General features: G+C 41.5%; 1 protein-coding gene across 2 annotated transcripts; it reads right to left on the minus strand.

The window, feature by feature from the left end:
- Nucleotides 1-3,258: 3,258 nt before the first annotated feature.
- LOC127449206 (gelsolin-like) lies at nt 3,259-14,202 on the minus strand. 2 transcript variants are annotated; one of them, XM_051712476.1, is made up of 18 exons: nt 13,999-14,202; nt 12,372-12,472; nt 11,940-12,125; nt 11,603-11,757; nt 10,315-10,476; nt 10,051-10,200; nt 7,906-7,995; nt 7,613-7,745; nt 7,244-7,332; nt 6,913-7,128; nt 6,430-6,563; nt 6,228-6,318; nt 5,887-6,057; nt 5,598-5,772; nt 5,205-5,320; nt 5,040-5,117; nt 4,169-4,229; nt 3,259-3,945 (listed from the first exon to the last, which is right to left on the minus strand). In XM_051712476.1, exons 3-18 carry the CDS (start codon nt 12,118-12,120, stop codon nt 3,785-3,787), a joined length of 2,163 nt encoding a protein of 720 aa, XP_051568436.1. In that variant the 5' UTR covers nt 12,121-12,125; nt 12,372-12,472; nt 13,999-14,202; the 3' UTR covers nt 3,259-3,784. The 2 variants fall into 2 exon arrangements, with proteins under 2 accessions (XP_051568436.1, XP_051568434.1); XM_051712474.1 differs by lacking the exon at nt 12,372-12,472.
- Nucleotides 14,203-14,972: the final 770 nt, after the last annotated feature.

Below are 14,972 nucleotides of genomic sequence, written 5' to 3' on the forward strand. Positions count from 1 at the left end.
TGACAGACCGGCATGATGACCACGCGATGTGTCCCGCGGTGCCATGCCCATCTTGGGACTCGAGTCTGAAGCCAGTGCTGAAGCGGTCTCATATGCATCAACCCGAGCAGGGTGGCCACCGCTGAGGATGCCATATGCCCCAAGAGCCTCTGACAGAGTTTCAGTGGAACCGTTGTTTTCTGTTTGAACGCCTTCAAACAGGCCGGCACCGACTGTGCGCGCTCGTTCGTGAGGCGCGCTGTCAAAGAGACTGAGTCCAACTCCAAACCAAAGAAAGAGATGCTCTGAACCGGGAGGAGCTTGCTCTTTTCCCAGTTGACCCGAAGCCCTAATCGGCTGAGGTGTGAGAGCACCAAGTCCCTGTGTGCACACAACGTGTCCCGAGAGTGAGCTAGGATTAGCCAATCGTCGAGATAGTTGAGAATGCAAATGCCCACTTCCCTTAACGGGGCAAGGGTTGCCTCTGCGACTTTCGTGAAGACGTGAGGAGACAAGGACAGGCCGAAAGGGAGGACCTTGTACTGATATGCCTGACCCTCAAATGCAAACTGCAGGAAGGGTCTGTGTTGAGGTAGAATCGAGACGTGGAAGTACGTGTCCTTCAGGTCTACCGCCGCGAACCAATCTTGATGCCGGACGCTCGTCAGAATGCGTTTTTGCGTTAGCATCTTGAACGGGAGTCTGTGTAAAGCCCGGTTCAGTACTCGCAGGTCCAAGATTGGCCGCAACCCACCCTCTTTTTTCGGTACGATGAAGTAGGGGCTGTAAAACCCCTTCTTCATCTCGGCCAGAGGGACAGGTTCTATCGCACCCTAGGGTAGCGATCTCCACGCTCAAGTTTGCAGCGTTTTCGTCCTTGACCAAGGTGAAGTGGATACCGCTGAACCTGGGCGGACGCCTGGCGAACTGAATCACGTAGCCGAGTCAGACTGTCCGGACCAGCCATCGCGACGGATTGGAAAGCACAAGCCACGCATCCAAGTTCCGTGCAAGGGGGACCAAAGGTACAACGTCGTCGGATGTACTGGCAGGTGGGGCCACGCGGCAGGGCGGAGCTCGAGGTGCCACACCATGTTGTGGCCGTGCTGAGTCTAGGGACATCGAAGCACTTACCTGGCTCCTTGTGACCACCCCCGGAACAGCCTGGGATGAGGGAGGAAGAGGCCTGTCCTCACAACCCGTGGAGACTGTCACATCGGGGGCGGATGTGTGCCACAGCTGGGCATGCAGGGGTGGGGTGACCGCCACTGGAGCACCAATCCTGCAAGGAAAAACCCGTGGACGGTGGTCGTGATGATGACCGTGCACACTGGGTATGTGACCCAGGGAAGGAGGAAACCGCTCTTTTGCTGAACTGTTGGGTACCGCAGCCACTTGGGCATGCGGAAAAATGAAACAAAAAGGCAACAAAAGATTCTCCACCTGGCCCTCCACCGGGGGATGGAGTGGTCTTCCTACCAGCTCCAGTTGAGTGGGTTTCTTCGACCCTGGGTTGCCCGTCTCAGGGGTGCTTTGATGACCATCGTGGGTTCCTGCGGCGACAAGCAGACGGGGTGCGGGATCTTGAGCTGCGCCGGGCAAGGATATGCTGGATAGCCTCCGTCTGCTGCTTCACCGTCGAGAACTGCTGGGCAAAGTCCTCGACGGTGTCGCCAAATAGGCCAGCCTGGGAGATGGGGGCAGCAAGGAACCGTGTCTTGTCGGCCTCGCCCATCTCGACCAGGTTGAGCCAAAGGTGGCACTCCTGGACCACTAATGTGGACATCGTCCGCCCGAGAGACCGCGCCGTGACCTTCGTCGCTTGGAGAGCGAGGTCGATCACCAAGCACAGTTCCTGCATCAGATCTGTGGTGGAACTACCCTTGTGCAGTTCTTTTAACGCCTTGGCCTGGTGGAACTGCAGGAGAGCCATGGCGTGCAGGGCAGAGGCGGCTTGTCCAGCAGCGCTGTAGGCTTTAGCCGTCAGGGACAACGTGAACCTACAGGGCTTGGACGGGAGTTTTGGGCGTCCGCACCAGGTGGCGGCGCTCTGCGGGCATAGGTGCACCGTGAGCGCCTTATCCACCGGGGGAATCGCCGTATAGCCCCTGGCCACCCCGCCATTGAGGGTAGTGAGGGCGGGGGAACTGAGGAATCGGGACCGGGCAGTAAAAGGTGCCTCCCACGATTTCGTCAGCTCCTTGTGCACTTCCGGGAAGAAAGGCACTGGAGCGGGGCGTGGCTGCTTTGAGGGGCGCCGCGAGCCCAGGAACCAATCATCAAGCCGTGAGGGTTCAGGGGAGAGCAGAGGGTTCCACTCTAGCCCGATGCTTGCGGCCGCCCGGGAAAGCAGGTCCGTCATCTCTGCGTCAGCCTGTGACTGGGCAATCGTCCCCGAAGGGGGGAGCCCAGCTGAGGCTTCTGCGTCTGACTGGACAAGCCTGCTCTCCGATGCTGCGCTCGAGAGCTCATCAGCTTCGCGGGCTCCGAACAAGAGGCCAAAGTTTTCTTACGAAAGCAAGCCACGACCGCAACGTTGCCATGGTCATGTTCTCGCAGTGAGAACATGAACCATCCACGAACGCTGCCTCCGTGTGGGTCACGCCCAGACACGAAAGACAGCGATCATGACCATCTGAAATTGAGAGGTAATGACCGCAACCAGGAATAACACACAATCGGAAAGGCATCTTTAAAAAGACGCATCTTTAAAAAGACATTCCGTGTGTGCCGCTCTTTTAGAGAAATATACTCTTTTAGAAAAATATACTCTTTCAGAAAATATACTCTCTTTTTTTCTGCCGAAGCGCCCAGGGGCGTTCTCTGCAGTGCACCAGTGCAGAGGAGGGATCCAGTTGAAATGCGCCGTCAGATCCAGCAGAGGTGAATGAACAGTGAGAATGCAGCTCAATGAGCATGACCGTTCGGCTCTGAAGAAAAAATCTGAATGAGTGGTTGCATACCAGCTCCTTTTATACCCGTATGTCCGGGGGAGTGGCATGCAAATACCACTCGCCAATTTTCATTGGCCTTTTATCAAAGACCATAGGTGTTTTGGGCTCCCAAGAGTGACCCCTAGTGTCACTACATCAATGCAATGTTGAGTGAGTGACAGATAAGGAATTTTAATTACTTAAAGTTAATTATTTATTTTAATTATGTATTTTGCGTGTAACTGTTTTTGTTGCTCCAAGAAACTCAGCTATTCATATATTTTACTTTCTTAATAACCCCGTCTTACTTCATGCCCACATCAACAAACACAAAAAAACATAGTAGTGTTTTAAAAATGCAAGGTTTTATTGTGTAATGGAAATCAGCATAATTATAGAAATACATTTTAAACCATTTCTAGTCACTACAAAATATGCCTTAATAACATTTCAATTTGTAAGATATCATCCATACATGTGTAGTTTTTCTGAGTTGAAGAAGACAGATAATTTTTTATTTTATTTGATTAAGATCTACATTTTTCTTTGCTCTACAATTTTCTATTTAATATTCATTAAAAATGTCATGATGACAATGTGGAAACATCACTGGTAAGTAATCCAAAGAGGTATATAAAAAGAAAATATAAAAGAGTTTTAATGTATAATGAGGCAAAGCAATCGATTTGAAAGTCATTAATAGTAGTAAAATACAGTACATAGATGCTTAACATGCAGCATACTGGGTTCCCATCTGCATACCTATCAGACAGCACCAATCTTCACTCATGAAACACAAGAGCACAGATGAGTATTTTGGAAGCTATGCAAAAGGACAAAAGTGAATAGAAGTATGCGTTTTGAATGTGCATTTAGAAACGAGCACGGATGCGATCCAATGGGTCTGTGTCCCACATCTTGGAATCCCAGGCCTGGAACCAGCCAGTGAAGGTGGGGGGCTCAAAGCCCTGCTTTATAGTGATGACAGGAGTGCCACGACGGCCAGAAGGGTCAGACTCCACATAATCTTTGGCTGATGGAAAGAAAAATCATTAATAGCAAGGACATTCAATGATAATGTTCAACCACATTTACTTATCCTGCATTATGAGTACTCAGGGATTGCTCTAGTTGAGAGATGTTACTTTTTGTACTTTAGATAACTAAAGTATCCTAACAGTATAAATTACACTTACAGTATAATGGTATGAGGGAATTTTAGTGTTGTTTAGTGCTTCAGAATCATAATTTCTTACCTATTTTAGCTGATCCAGTCCGCTCTAATTCGTTGGCATCATTACCAATCCAAAGAAAGATCTAAGGGGATAAGATTCAGGGAATTAAAACTTAGACTTTCAGCAGCTGCTATACCTGAATTTGGTTAAAGTTGATGTAGGTACTTGTATAATGTCCAATCAATATTATGCACATGCTGAAACAGTGTGTGAAATAGAATGCCATTTTAAAGTGAATGAAATTAAAATTACTTTTATAAAACCCACTTTATTTATTTATTTTTGCATGTTCCTGGTCTTACTGTGCACAGCTCATCTTTGCACATTATTTCAAATAAAATATTTTATTAAAATAAATATAACTTGATATTTAACTTTATACCAGTATACTGTACATACAACTTGCTCTGCCACTTAAATGACTTTTCAGCTGACGTAACAAGTCCCTCTTACTTCTTTAACCCCTCCCCTCCAACCACTTGGCTCCATTCTGGTATGTAACACCCACTTATCCAGATCTACTTAAATCTCAATGGATAAAATCAAGCCTCATCTTAAAAAAATGTGTCATAATAAAATAAAAAATAAAAACTGCACGTTACTTCAGGTGCGTGAAGCAAAAAGGACTTGTCAAAAACAAAAAAGGCTGTCCGTACACTGAATTCAGACTGGCTTTCGGTGAGCACTGAAGAAAGCCATGTGCTGAAACGTTTACTTGTGCTGGTCTCACTTTTAGTTCACTGCATTTTGCACTTTTTTCACTATGCAAATATAAAATAATAAAAATATATATTTTGTGTGCAGATAGCCATTTTTGTTGTCTTATATTTTTCAGAAATAATATGGATTGCGAATGGTATTCCATGATGACTTCAACCTAAATTTTTCTAACCTGATCCCAAGTATCCAGAAGCATGACATCATCAGTGGCCAAATCAGACTGGTTGAACTCTCCAGGCACTTCCTCAGCCTGAGATGAAAAGGGAGAAGTATAGTAAAGTATATGCATTTATTTAACTAAATTAATTTAGAATAAATTCCATCTGGGAGAACTCACAACCAGACGTCCAGTCTTGTTGGAGCAGCCAAACAGACGAGGAGGTTTAACTGTCTTTTGCAGACTTTTGGAAGTCTGATAATCCTTCTTTCCTCCCAGAGCAGACCAAAACCCAGCTAAGAAGAGCAAAATGAGATGAAAGATAGAGAAAGAAAAAGAAAGCATGGGAGAGGAAAGGAAGTAAGAATTACTGGGGAAGTAGCATTATGTATTAGCAAAAACAAAACTTGAACAATATATTTTCCTTTGTCATGAAAAAACATTGGCTTTAAATAATGTGAAAGTATAATTAACATTTTTGTATCAACAAAACTGCAAAACAACAGGAAATTTGGGCATGAAAGGGATGTTTTTAAACAATGCCTGAACATTTATAATAAAGCAGACACCCACCTGGCTCTTTGCCCTCTGAAATTTCAGTGACGCTACCTCCAAGGAAGCTGCAGACAAATTTTGCAGCAGTCATTTCTTCCTCTGATGCGCCCATTCCTCTCCACAGAAAGATGCCGTCAGGACACTTCAGCACAAGCACATCATTAGTGTTCAGTTTAGCTGCAGAGGGTTCCACCTGGGTAAGGAGAGAGACCAATATAGAGGACGAGTCAGAGATAATTGCCTGTTGGTCATTCCTAAGTCTTTGTACAGTATGCGCTGCTTTGGAGTGATTGAAGTTATCACTGACCTCCACAGCACGTGTTGCACGCGTGGAGCTCTGGCGGATGTGGAAGAGGCGTGTGCTACCAGTCTGACTCTGACCACTTTTACGTGAAGTCCCACCCATGTGGATGATCATGGGTTTCCCCTTAAACAGACTCATCAAATGGGCCGGTTCCTGGCCTTGAGTGACACGGACCTGCAGCGGGACATTACAGTGAGTTTCAAATCAAGTAGACCTTGTTAGACCATAATTATTTCATATAAAATTGACTTTTCTGTGTAGCATATTAGACATGACAAGAGTAGATTGAAACATACAAGATAATTTGACCAGACACCAGAGATGAGGGGTGTGTTTTGTAATACCTGGACAGGTGCACCACCCATGGAATCATCCAGCTTGACTGTAAGAAAAGCTGAAGCAGCCAGTTCATCTTGTGTGCACTTCAACCCTTGCCTGAAACAAAAATCAAGACATCTAGTAAGGCAATTAAATATTGACTTTGGTTTATCTGTTGGTTAATGAGTACATGTACCAGTACATCAACCTGTGGCTCTCTTAGCTCACCAGGTGTAGATAATGTGTTGCTCTCTGCTTCCTTGGCGGTAGGTGTAGAGGATCAGGTAACAGTCTCCTCCATAGAACTGCCCGTAGCTGGAAGGGTCCACAGGAACTCTATCTCCACCCTCCACACGCCACACCTGCAGAGGTCCAGTGCAAGAGACTTTATCCAAGCACAGCGTGACATGACATGACAGCATTGTGGACTTTCTATCCTATGTCTGGATTAATGGCAACACAATGACAACATAGCAATGGGATACTGCAATATATAAACTAGGGATGTGCATGGATAGTCGACATTTCAGTTAACTGCTCGACGATTAACGATTAACCATTTGCGAAACCTCGTGGTTAACTGAATGTTAAAAATAGTAACTGTGATCATCCCTAATATAAACGTAATTTTTTTTTTTTTAATTATAGGCCAAATTAGAAGGAATTCTAAAAACAATTGGTCCTTGGTCTTATTAGGATTAATATTTTTACCTGGACCTTGCCGGAGCCGTCATCCACCATACCGTGCTGGGCAGCCATTGCTTTGTTGGAGTGCAGACTGGAGGTGTCAAAAGGAATCTGCTCAACATGGGCAATGCGACCAATGCTGTAGGCCTTTCCTGGACCTGTGGTCTGCTCCTTATCCTTCCAGTTACTGAAGAACTGTTTAAACAGTGTGGTCTCACCTCCAGCTGGCATAACCTGGATCTGATCACAGAAAGGATGGTAGATAGACTAGTTAGAACTTGGCTTCCACTTGATTTACTTCATTAACAAGGTAACTAAGGCTAGTTCTGAGTCAGATTTCTGATGAGGTCAATACCTGTGTGTTTTGGGGGTAGTTCTTGTCTTTGATAAACTGCTCGGCTGTTTTCATGGCTGCCTTACGTTCATCTGTGTTAGCGTTTGGTCCTGAGGTGTTTAAATAGATGAGAGGGTCCATAAAGTAAAACACAGCTATCTTCGCCCTGTATTTCACCTTGTCGCTTTAATTAATATACAAATAATACAAGGATGTAACCAAATATTTACAATTTTGTGCAGACGAAATTATGCAAGTTTAAGAATCTCCCCTTGAAAAACCTATACTGATCGACCCCTAATGTGAATACCCCTCAATGTCTATGGTGGTTATGACCTGGATATAATAAAGGACACCAAAATAAAAATCACAGTTAAATGTTGGCCATACCTTTCCAAAGAAAGATCTTGCTGTCCACTCCATTGTCCAGGATGTAGCACTCGTCGGGAGTGAGCATCTCCTGCTTGAAAGGGCTGCTCTGGGCTACCAGAGATGTCTTCATGGAGCCTGCAGCGTCAGATACCTAATACAAGCAAGCCACATACAATATATTTATATTGTATATATTTATAAAACTCCATAAATACTTAACAATTAATTGAAACAAAACATATCATAGAGGCCAGCAGAAACCAGTACTAACTTTCGGATGTGTGTACCATATATTACATAATCAAACATACCATGTAGAGAGTGCCCTTTTTCTGATTGGATCTGTCTGTCGTCTCATCGTCAGGACTTCCTGCTGGGATGTTGGGCTTGGGACCAAGAACCTAAAAATAAACACAGTAAGGGTTTCCACCAATTTTATCAATGGGAGGAAAAAATGTCACCAGTGTGTGCAAGCACCAGTCAACTAATTAAGGTCACATAGAAAGATTATTATACAGATCCTCAAGCAAGAAGTCAAAATCCACACCAAGAATCTTTTGATTTTGTTGGCTGCTATACTATTTGTACAAAACATGTAATATTTAAAGTCTTTTCTATTTGTTACTTCACTTTTACAGATTCTGTCTGTTTTAATTTACCAAGTGTTTCTGATTAGCTATTTTATTAAGATAAAATAGTTGTGTTGATGTATAGTATCTTCATGTGATGATGTAAACTTCTTGTATTTAAGTCATTTAGATGTTTCCACATGAAGTGCATTTTTTCTAGTTTACCTTACAAAACATATTTTACAGTTTAATGTGTTTTGTTGAGGAAGCTCATGTGATTTATGCCAGCTCAGGCAATTCACTCAAGACTGTAAGACTCAGTGGCAGATACAATGGCAGAGGAGTGGTGGATGGGAAAATTGGAATCCATAAGAAACAATTCTGTGCTCTGTCTTGAAGCAAATGCACCCACAGGTTTACTTCACTTTGATGGTCTAAAAATCGATACTTTAAAAAATTTTCTATATTCTATATATTGCTATATTCTTCTTATGCATGCACAGATCCTAAAGGTCTAGATACTGTGGTGCATAGTTGGATCACCACTAAGCCAATGACTGTCATATCTAACACTCACAGTCCACCATCACTTCCCCTGGAATGACAAGAAAACCAGGCCACCATTGATACTCTTGTTTTATTTGTGGTTCATTTACTTAAAGGTTTAGTTCACTCAAAAAAACAAACAAAAAAATTCTCTCATGATTTACACACCTATAAGCCATCCCAGATGTGTATGATTTTCCTTCTTCAGCAGAACCAAAGATTTTTATATGCAGATTTCAGCTCAGTTTGTCCATACAATGCATGTAAATGGGTGCCATCATGCTGCTGGTTGTTTGATGGTCCAAAAGGCATATTTAGGCAGCATTAAAGTAATCAACACAATTCCAGTCGATCAATTAATGTCTTCTGTAGCAAACCGATAGGTTGGTGTAAGAAACAAATCAATATTTAAAACGTTTTTAACCTTAAATCGTTGCTTCTGCCCAACGCTGTATTTCTGTTTGAAATGACCTAACTCTCGTGTGATATTCATTTGTTGTGTACAAAGTGCGCTCTTCCGACTTCTCGCGTGAAAGCGCCATTGCGCTTACGTCACTGATGCGTTGACTGCTGGCAATTTTTTTAAATAAATACATTTTTAATTATCTATTTATTTTTTACACAAACTTATCGATTTGCTTCTGAAGACATTAATTGATCGACTGGAGTAGTGTGGATTACTTTTATGCTGCCTAAATATGCCTTTTGGACCGTCCAGCAGCCTGATGGCACCCATTTACATGCATAGTATGGACAAACCGAGCTGAAATCTGCTTATAAAAATCTTCACTTCGGTAACTGCTGGAGAAGGAAATTCATACACATCTGGGATGGTTTAAAGGTAAGTAAATCATGAGAGGATTTTTATTTTTTGGTGAACTATCCCTTTAATTAAAGATCTTATGTAATTCTCTGTGGCATGCCTCAACTGTCCCAATTATGTATGTCTTCACTTCCTGCCATAACAGCAGAAGCAAAGCTATGCTCATTCTAATTGCACAATGCATGTTCAAACTTAAAACATAGTGGAGTACTAAACTCAAAACAAAGGTCTGAGAGGAGCTTTTCCGGTCAATCACAACACTAGGGCATATAAGCAGCTTCTTGCCTCACTCCTGTGACAATTCTTCCAGCATCCCTCCACCACCCCAACTCCACCTTTATTTTAACATCTTTTGCTTACTTTAATTAATTAGCCCTGGGTGGTAATTGAGAGCTTGCAAGACAACATGTTTACCCTTACCAATCTGTTTGCCTTTACCATTTCCATGAATTAGATGGGCATGTGAAATTGAGAAATGGCATTTAGTTTTTTGTCTTGTAGAAGAAGATAAGACTTACGGTAAGGACAGCCTCCGGCTCAGAACCATCCTCAACCATGTGCAGAGCAGCACGCCCATTTCGCTCATTATCACGGATGTCAATAGCCACCTGGGAGGCTTTCAAGCGCTCAAAACGGTTACACTCACTCCCACACCATTGGTAGATGTCCTAGGAAAATCAAAATATTATTTGTGAGGTTGTGAATCTTTCATTTCACAAACAGAGGGCACTGAAAATATTATCAAATCCATTTCATCTAATTTCATCAAATGTGGTTCTGACCTTTCCTAGATCAACGATGAAGCAGTCTCCACAATTAAAGCTGGCCCAAGACATATTCACCTCAGTGGCACGAATGACCCGTCGTCCCTTAATGTGAAGCAGACGCTTCACATTCATGTCATTGGTCACCACATGTTGGAACCCAGAAGCCACACCACCTTGCTATGTTGTAAACAAAAATGTGGCATTGAGCACAACAAAATATATCGAAATGGTCTTGTTGCTCATACAGGAGAGTAGACCTTATTCACTGAAGTGCCATCTAATTATCCACAACTCACGTTGTCTGTTTTTTGCCTACTGAATGTTCTTGAAAAATAATTTTCATTTTTTTGTCCACGGAATGAGCCAAAAACACCCTGCAGTACAGCCCATTACTGTCTGTCTATCCCTCACGGCCTCGTTGTCATTCCCGTCAAAAATCAAAGATGGAGATGCTGTGAATACGGTATATTACGAAGTATATGTAAACTGTCAAGAAATAAAAATAATTGCAGATATAGAGTTATATCCAGGCCCAGATGAAATCCACATTTATTTATTTATTTGTCACATTTTTTTATGCTGATTTTGAGAGAAAGTATGTGGTATTCTGTGGAAGGGATTTAAACATAGTAATATGTTTTATATGAAGCTGACAGTATTACACTCTTATTGGTAGTTTGTCTACCCATCTGGGCCTGGTTATAACAAAAGTAAAAATGCACTTAATCTAAAGGTAAAAATCTGCACATTTTTAGAGAGGAGGGAGCTGGGAAATATTACATCAAAATATATCACAGCAGCAATATACTTTTATATTTTCAGCTGGATTAATTCTCTGCTGTTTTCCTCACACAAAATTCTCCTTCTGCCATTTTTAAAATCATTAGACCCATCTCAAGTAAAAAAACAAAATAACACTGCATTTGTGATGGAAAGTAGTCAAGAAACACTTATTTGCACCACTTATTTGAATGCAGTATATGGGACCATTCTAAAACCACCTGCAGCCTTGTAAGTTTAGGGTTAGCTTTCATTCTCTAATTATAATGATCCTGGACTGCTATAACAACTCTAATCCACTGCTACCCATTGGCTGTAATTAACGTTCAACTTGAAACTGTATAGATAAATTCTGGAATGTAACATATAAATCTTGATGTCGGCAAAGATAAATGTTCATTACAGCATATTACAAAAAAAATCTGGCAAAATTGTGCTGTTTTTGTAACTAAATATGACAAAATTGGGCCCTTTTTTGGAACTCGATTTATTAAACATCTGGTACCCCGTATAGGGTTATTACCTTGTACTTAATTCCAGATTTAAAGTAGCCGAGGAATGTGAGGGACTCGTTGTTCTGAACCTCACGGTACTGAACTGGCGCTCCACCCAGATGATCATCTAGCTGCATAACAAAGATGGCAGCAGCTCCACTTTCATCCTGAGAGCACTCACTACCTGCAGTTCAAACAGACACAGAGAAATGCAAATATCCAAAATAGTGTGACGGTGTGTGTCTATATCAGTTTACACATCTTTAAAAACAGTGCCATGTCATTACAAGGGCACTAAATTCTTTTTGGCAGATTTTTGGCAATGAGCATAGGTTTAAAGTTATACACAAAAGTATTCCAACTCACCTAACCACATGTGGATGCTGTAGGAGGGAGCAGAAGTGGTGAAGAGGACAACGTATGCGTCTCCTGTGAAGAAGTTCCCATGGAGCTGTTTGGGGACAGGTTTCAGGTCCATCTTCTCTATCCTCCAAATCTGCAGACCAGGCTCCTTACCTGCATTCTGAAACTCTTTATGGTAAACCATGATTCCTGGAACATACAGACATTAACAGTTGGATATCTAGTCTAAAAATACAGTGGCTGATTTTCAGAAGGGAATATCATGTGTTATCACTTAAAGTTACTCAATTAAAAAAAATGAAAAAAAAAAAATGGAACAGAATCTACAAAACATGTCTTGATAAGGTTTAATGGTCTGTGCATGGTAACTTACTAGGCAGGGCCGTAGTTAAGAATTCTGGCCCCCCTGACTGTATATTGCTCTGGGCCCCTTACCTATTCAAAAAACACAGTTTCGAATTTGTTGTGGGGCCCCCTGGACCTTTGGGCCCCTAGAATCATTACCACCTTTCACCCCACTAGCTACGGCCTTGTTACTAGGAGAGTGATAAAACAAGTGTGAAACGGAGTTTAGAAAAGAAAGCCCTTGAATAGCATTTGGCCTTATTAATTGCTGATATTATAAATCACACTGAGTTCAAAGGCTGCTTTATCTTCTAGACACTCCACAACAAAACATATGAGGTAGGTTTCTAAACATCCATTTCATTCAAATCACCCATTCATATTCAAATATAAGACAAACAGGTGCATGCACATGCAGAACAATTTGCACTGACACACTGAGAGTAATGGAATGAGCATCAGGTGTGTTTATTTTCAGAGGACATAATGAGACTACATTTGTCTCATATGCGTCCCTATATGAGACATGAAGTATTGCAAGGTACTGCAACTGATGCTCAGTTCAAAAGCAAATATTTTGCATGCGTTTGTAGTTCATATGAATAAAAGTCATAAAGACATGATCAGCACTAGGCGAGCTAACTCAGTTGAAGTATATGGAGGGTGCAGCCCATCAGGGTGGGGCTGTCAAGAAATGAGTAATGCTGCATGTTTACAGCTGTGGGAAGACATTCATGCCCCATTTCTTGTTGAGTTTATGTCTCATGAGTTTATAAAATAAGAGATGTGCATGAGGGTGAGTGAACAATCTTAATCTTAGCATTACATTAGAATAGATAGGCCTACCTGACAATCCTTAAGTGTCCACAAGACATATGCAGTTTTCTTTCATTTCTTTTCTGACTACACTGTTTACTAATAGGCTAGAAAAATGTAAGTTATTGTTTCTAATTTAAAACCATGATGGTTTAATATGGGATCTCTTTCAAAGAGTGTAAAAAAGTTTTCAGAATCTTTTTTTTTTTTCTTCTCAAGAATATTTTTATTGTTTATGACATTGGTAGCTAATAAACACCAAGTTAACACGTTTTATTGTAATAACAAACAACTGTAGTAACTATGGTGTTTTATATATATATATATCAGTGGTGGAAACTATGGTTACCATGGAATTTTGTGTGTGTGTGTGTGTGTGTGTGTGTGTGTGTGTGTGTGTGTGTGTGTGTGTGTGTGTGTGTGTGTGTGTGTGTGTAAAAGTCGCATGTCCGGGTCTGGTTGGACACGCCCGCTTAAACTCAGTCTTTCTGTAAAGCATAAAATAACAACGACTATGTCGTAAAAAGTCTATTGATAAAATAATAATAATAATAATAATAATAATAATAATAATAATAATAATAAAAAGCAATTTGTATCTAGACTCCACGTCTAAAGTTATAATGAAACTCAACAATGTCCTGTTCTTTAGGCTACTTTCCGTCAACGCTCTATTAAAGCTGCGATGCATTAAACGCAAACCAAAAACAAATATATAAAAAATAAAAATAAAATAAAAAATAATCTACTACTGTCAAAAATCCAATGAATACTACACCAGAAACAAATTGTAACACGAAAGTATAACATAGTTTATTCTGCACCATATCTGCCTTACGCAAAGTCAATCAGTGAAGTACGAGATTAAAAGTGATAGGAGTTTAGCTTTCTTATGTCTTACCTTCCTCGTCAAGGAAATGCACAGAAGGCGATGAAGACAGATGTGCTTTGAGAAGCTGCTTCTGGTTTATTCCTGATTGTGCAGTTTCAGAAGTTCCAATGGATGCAAGCGGACTTTAAATGATCTGCCGTTTTCCAAGGGAGAGGCAGATATGAGATCTCAGCCAATTACGCTGTCTGTTTCTCTTCCCCCTCAGGCTCAACTCTAAACCCACAGTATGTAACGTTATGGCACAACGTTATTGCATTCCCCCGCACCAAAGCACATTTTAAGAGTCTTTCTTATATAGAAACAGATGGTCATACTATATATGAACATTCAATGAATACAATTAAATGCATTTCAAAAACAACATGGTGATTGCAGCAGGGTGGGACTGTTTTTTTTTTTTTTTTTATTTGTTTTTTTGTAAATATAAAAAACAAATAGATATGTTTGAACTATATAACATAATGCACAATTTAAACTATATAGACAGTATGCTGTACAGAATAAACACAAAGGTAGACCTACGTATGTACTGTAGCCTACAATGCACAAATCAAGGACAATGTTCCACCTTTAAAAATGGCAGAAAAGATGGAGATACAGGCCAAGTTTAATGTTTTTGTTATACTTGTGCATTGCATGTAAATGTCGGTAACACTTTACAATAATGCATAAGTTACCATGAACTAACAATGAATAATACTTACAGGCTAAACTCACAACACACAATTCCAGTGAGGTGACATTCTCTCCTAAGTGAAGGTAAAACCACACCTTTCATTTACCAATAATTATAGCTCTAGACAAGTCTATTTCTTTGTGCTACATGCACATTAGATTCAGAACAACTTACAATTTACGCTTCCCCATTTCAATTGCTCCCTCCATAATGCTCTCTGACTGTATGCGCTGCCCTAACCTGCTTGTGCATTTTCCTCCACTCACCCACCCTGCACTCATGTGTAACAATACTGGCAGCAATAACA

The sequence above is a fragment of the Myxocyprinus asiaticus genome, chromosome 12, assembly GCF_019703515.2.
Source record: "Myxocyprinus asiaticus isolate MX2 ecotype Aquarium Trade chromosome 12, UBuf_Myxa_2, whole genome shotgun sequence".
Taxonomy (NCBI): domain Eukaryota; kingdom Metazoa; phylum Chordata; class Actinopteri; order Cypriniformes; family Catostomidae; genus Myxocyprinus; species Myxocyprinus asiaticus.

Coding starts and splice junctions, on each gene's coding strand:
- LOC127449206 (XM_051712474.1), bottom strand. CDS start 12,120: ATGGTTTACCATAAAGAGTTTCAGAATGCAGGTAAGGAGCCTGGTCTG. Junction 10,201..10,314: donor TCATCGTTGATCTAGGAAAG/GTCAGAACCACA, acceptor TGATTTTCCTAG/GACATCTACCAATGGTGTGG. Junction 6,564..6,912: donor ACGGCTCCGGCAAGGTCCAG/GTAAAAATATTA, acceptor GGACCTCTGCAG/GTGTGGCGTGTGGAGGGTGG.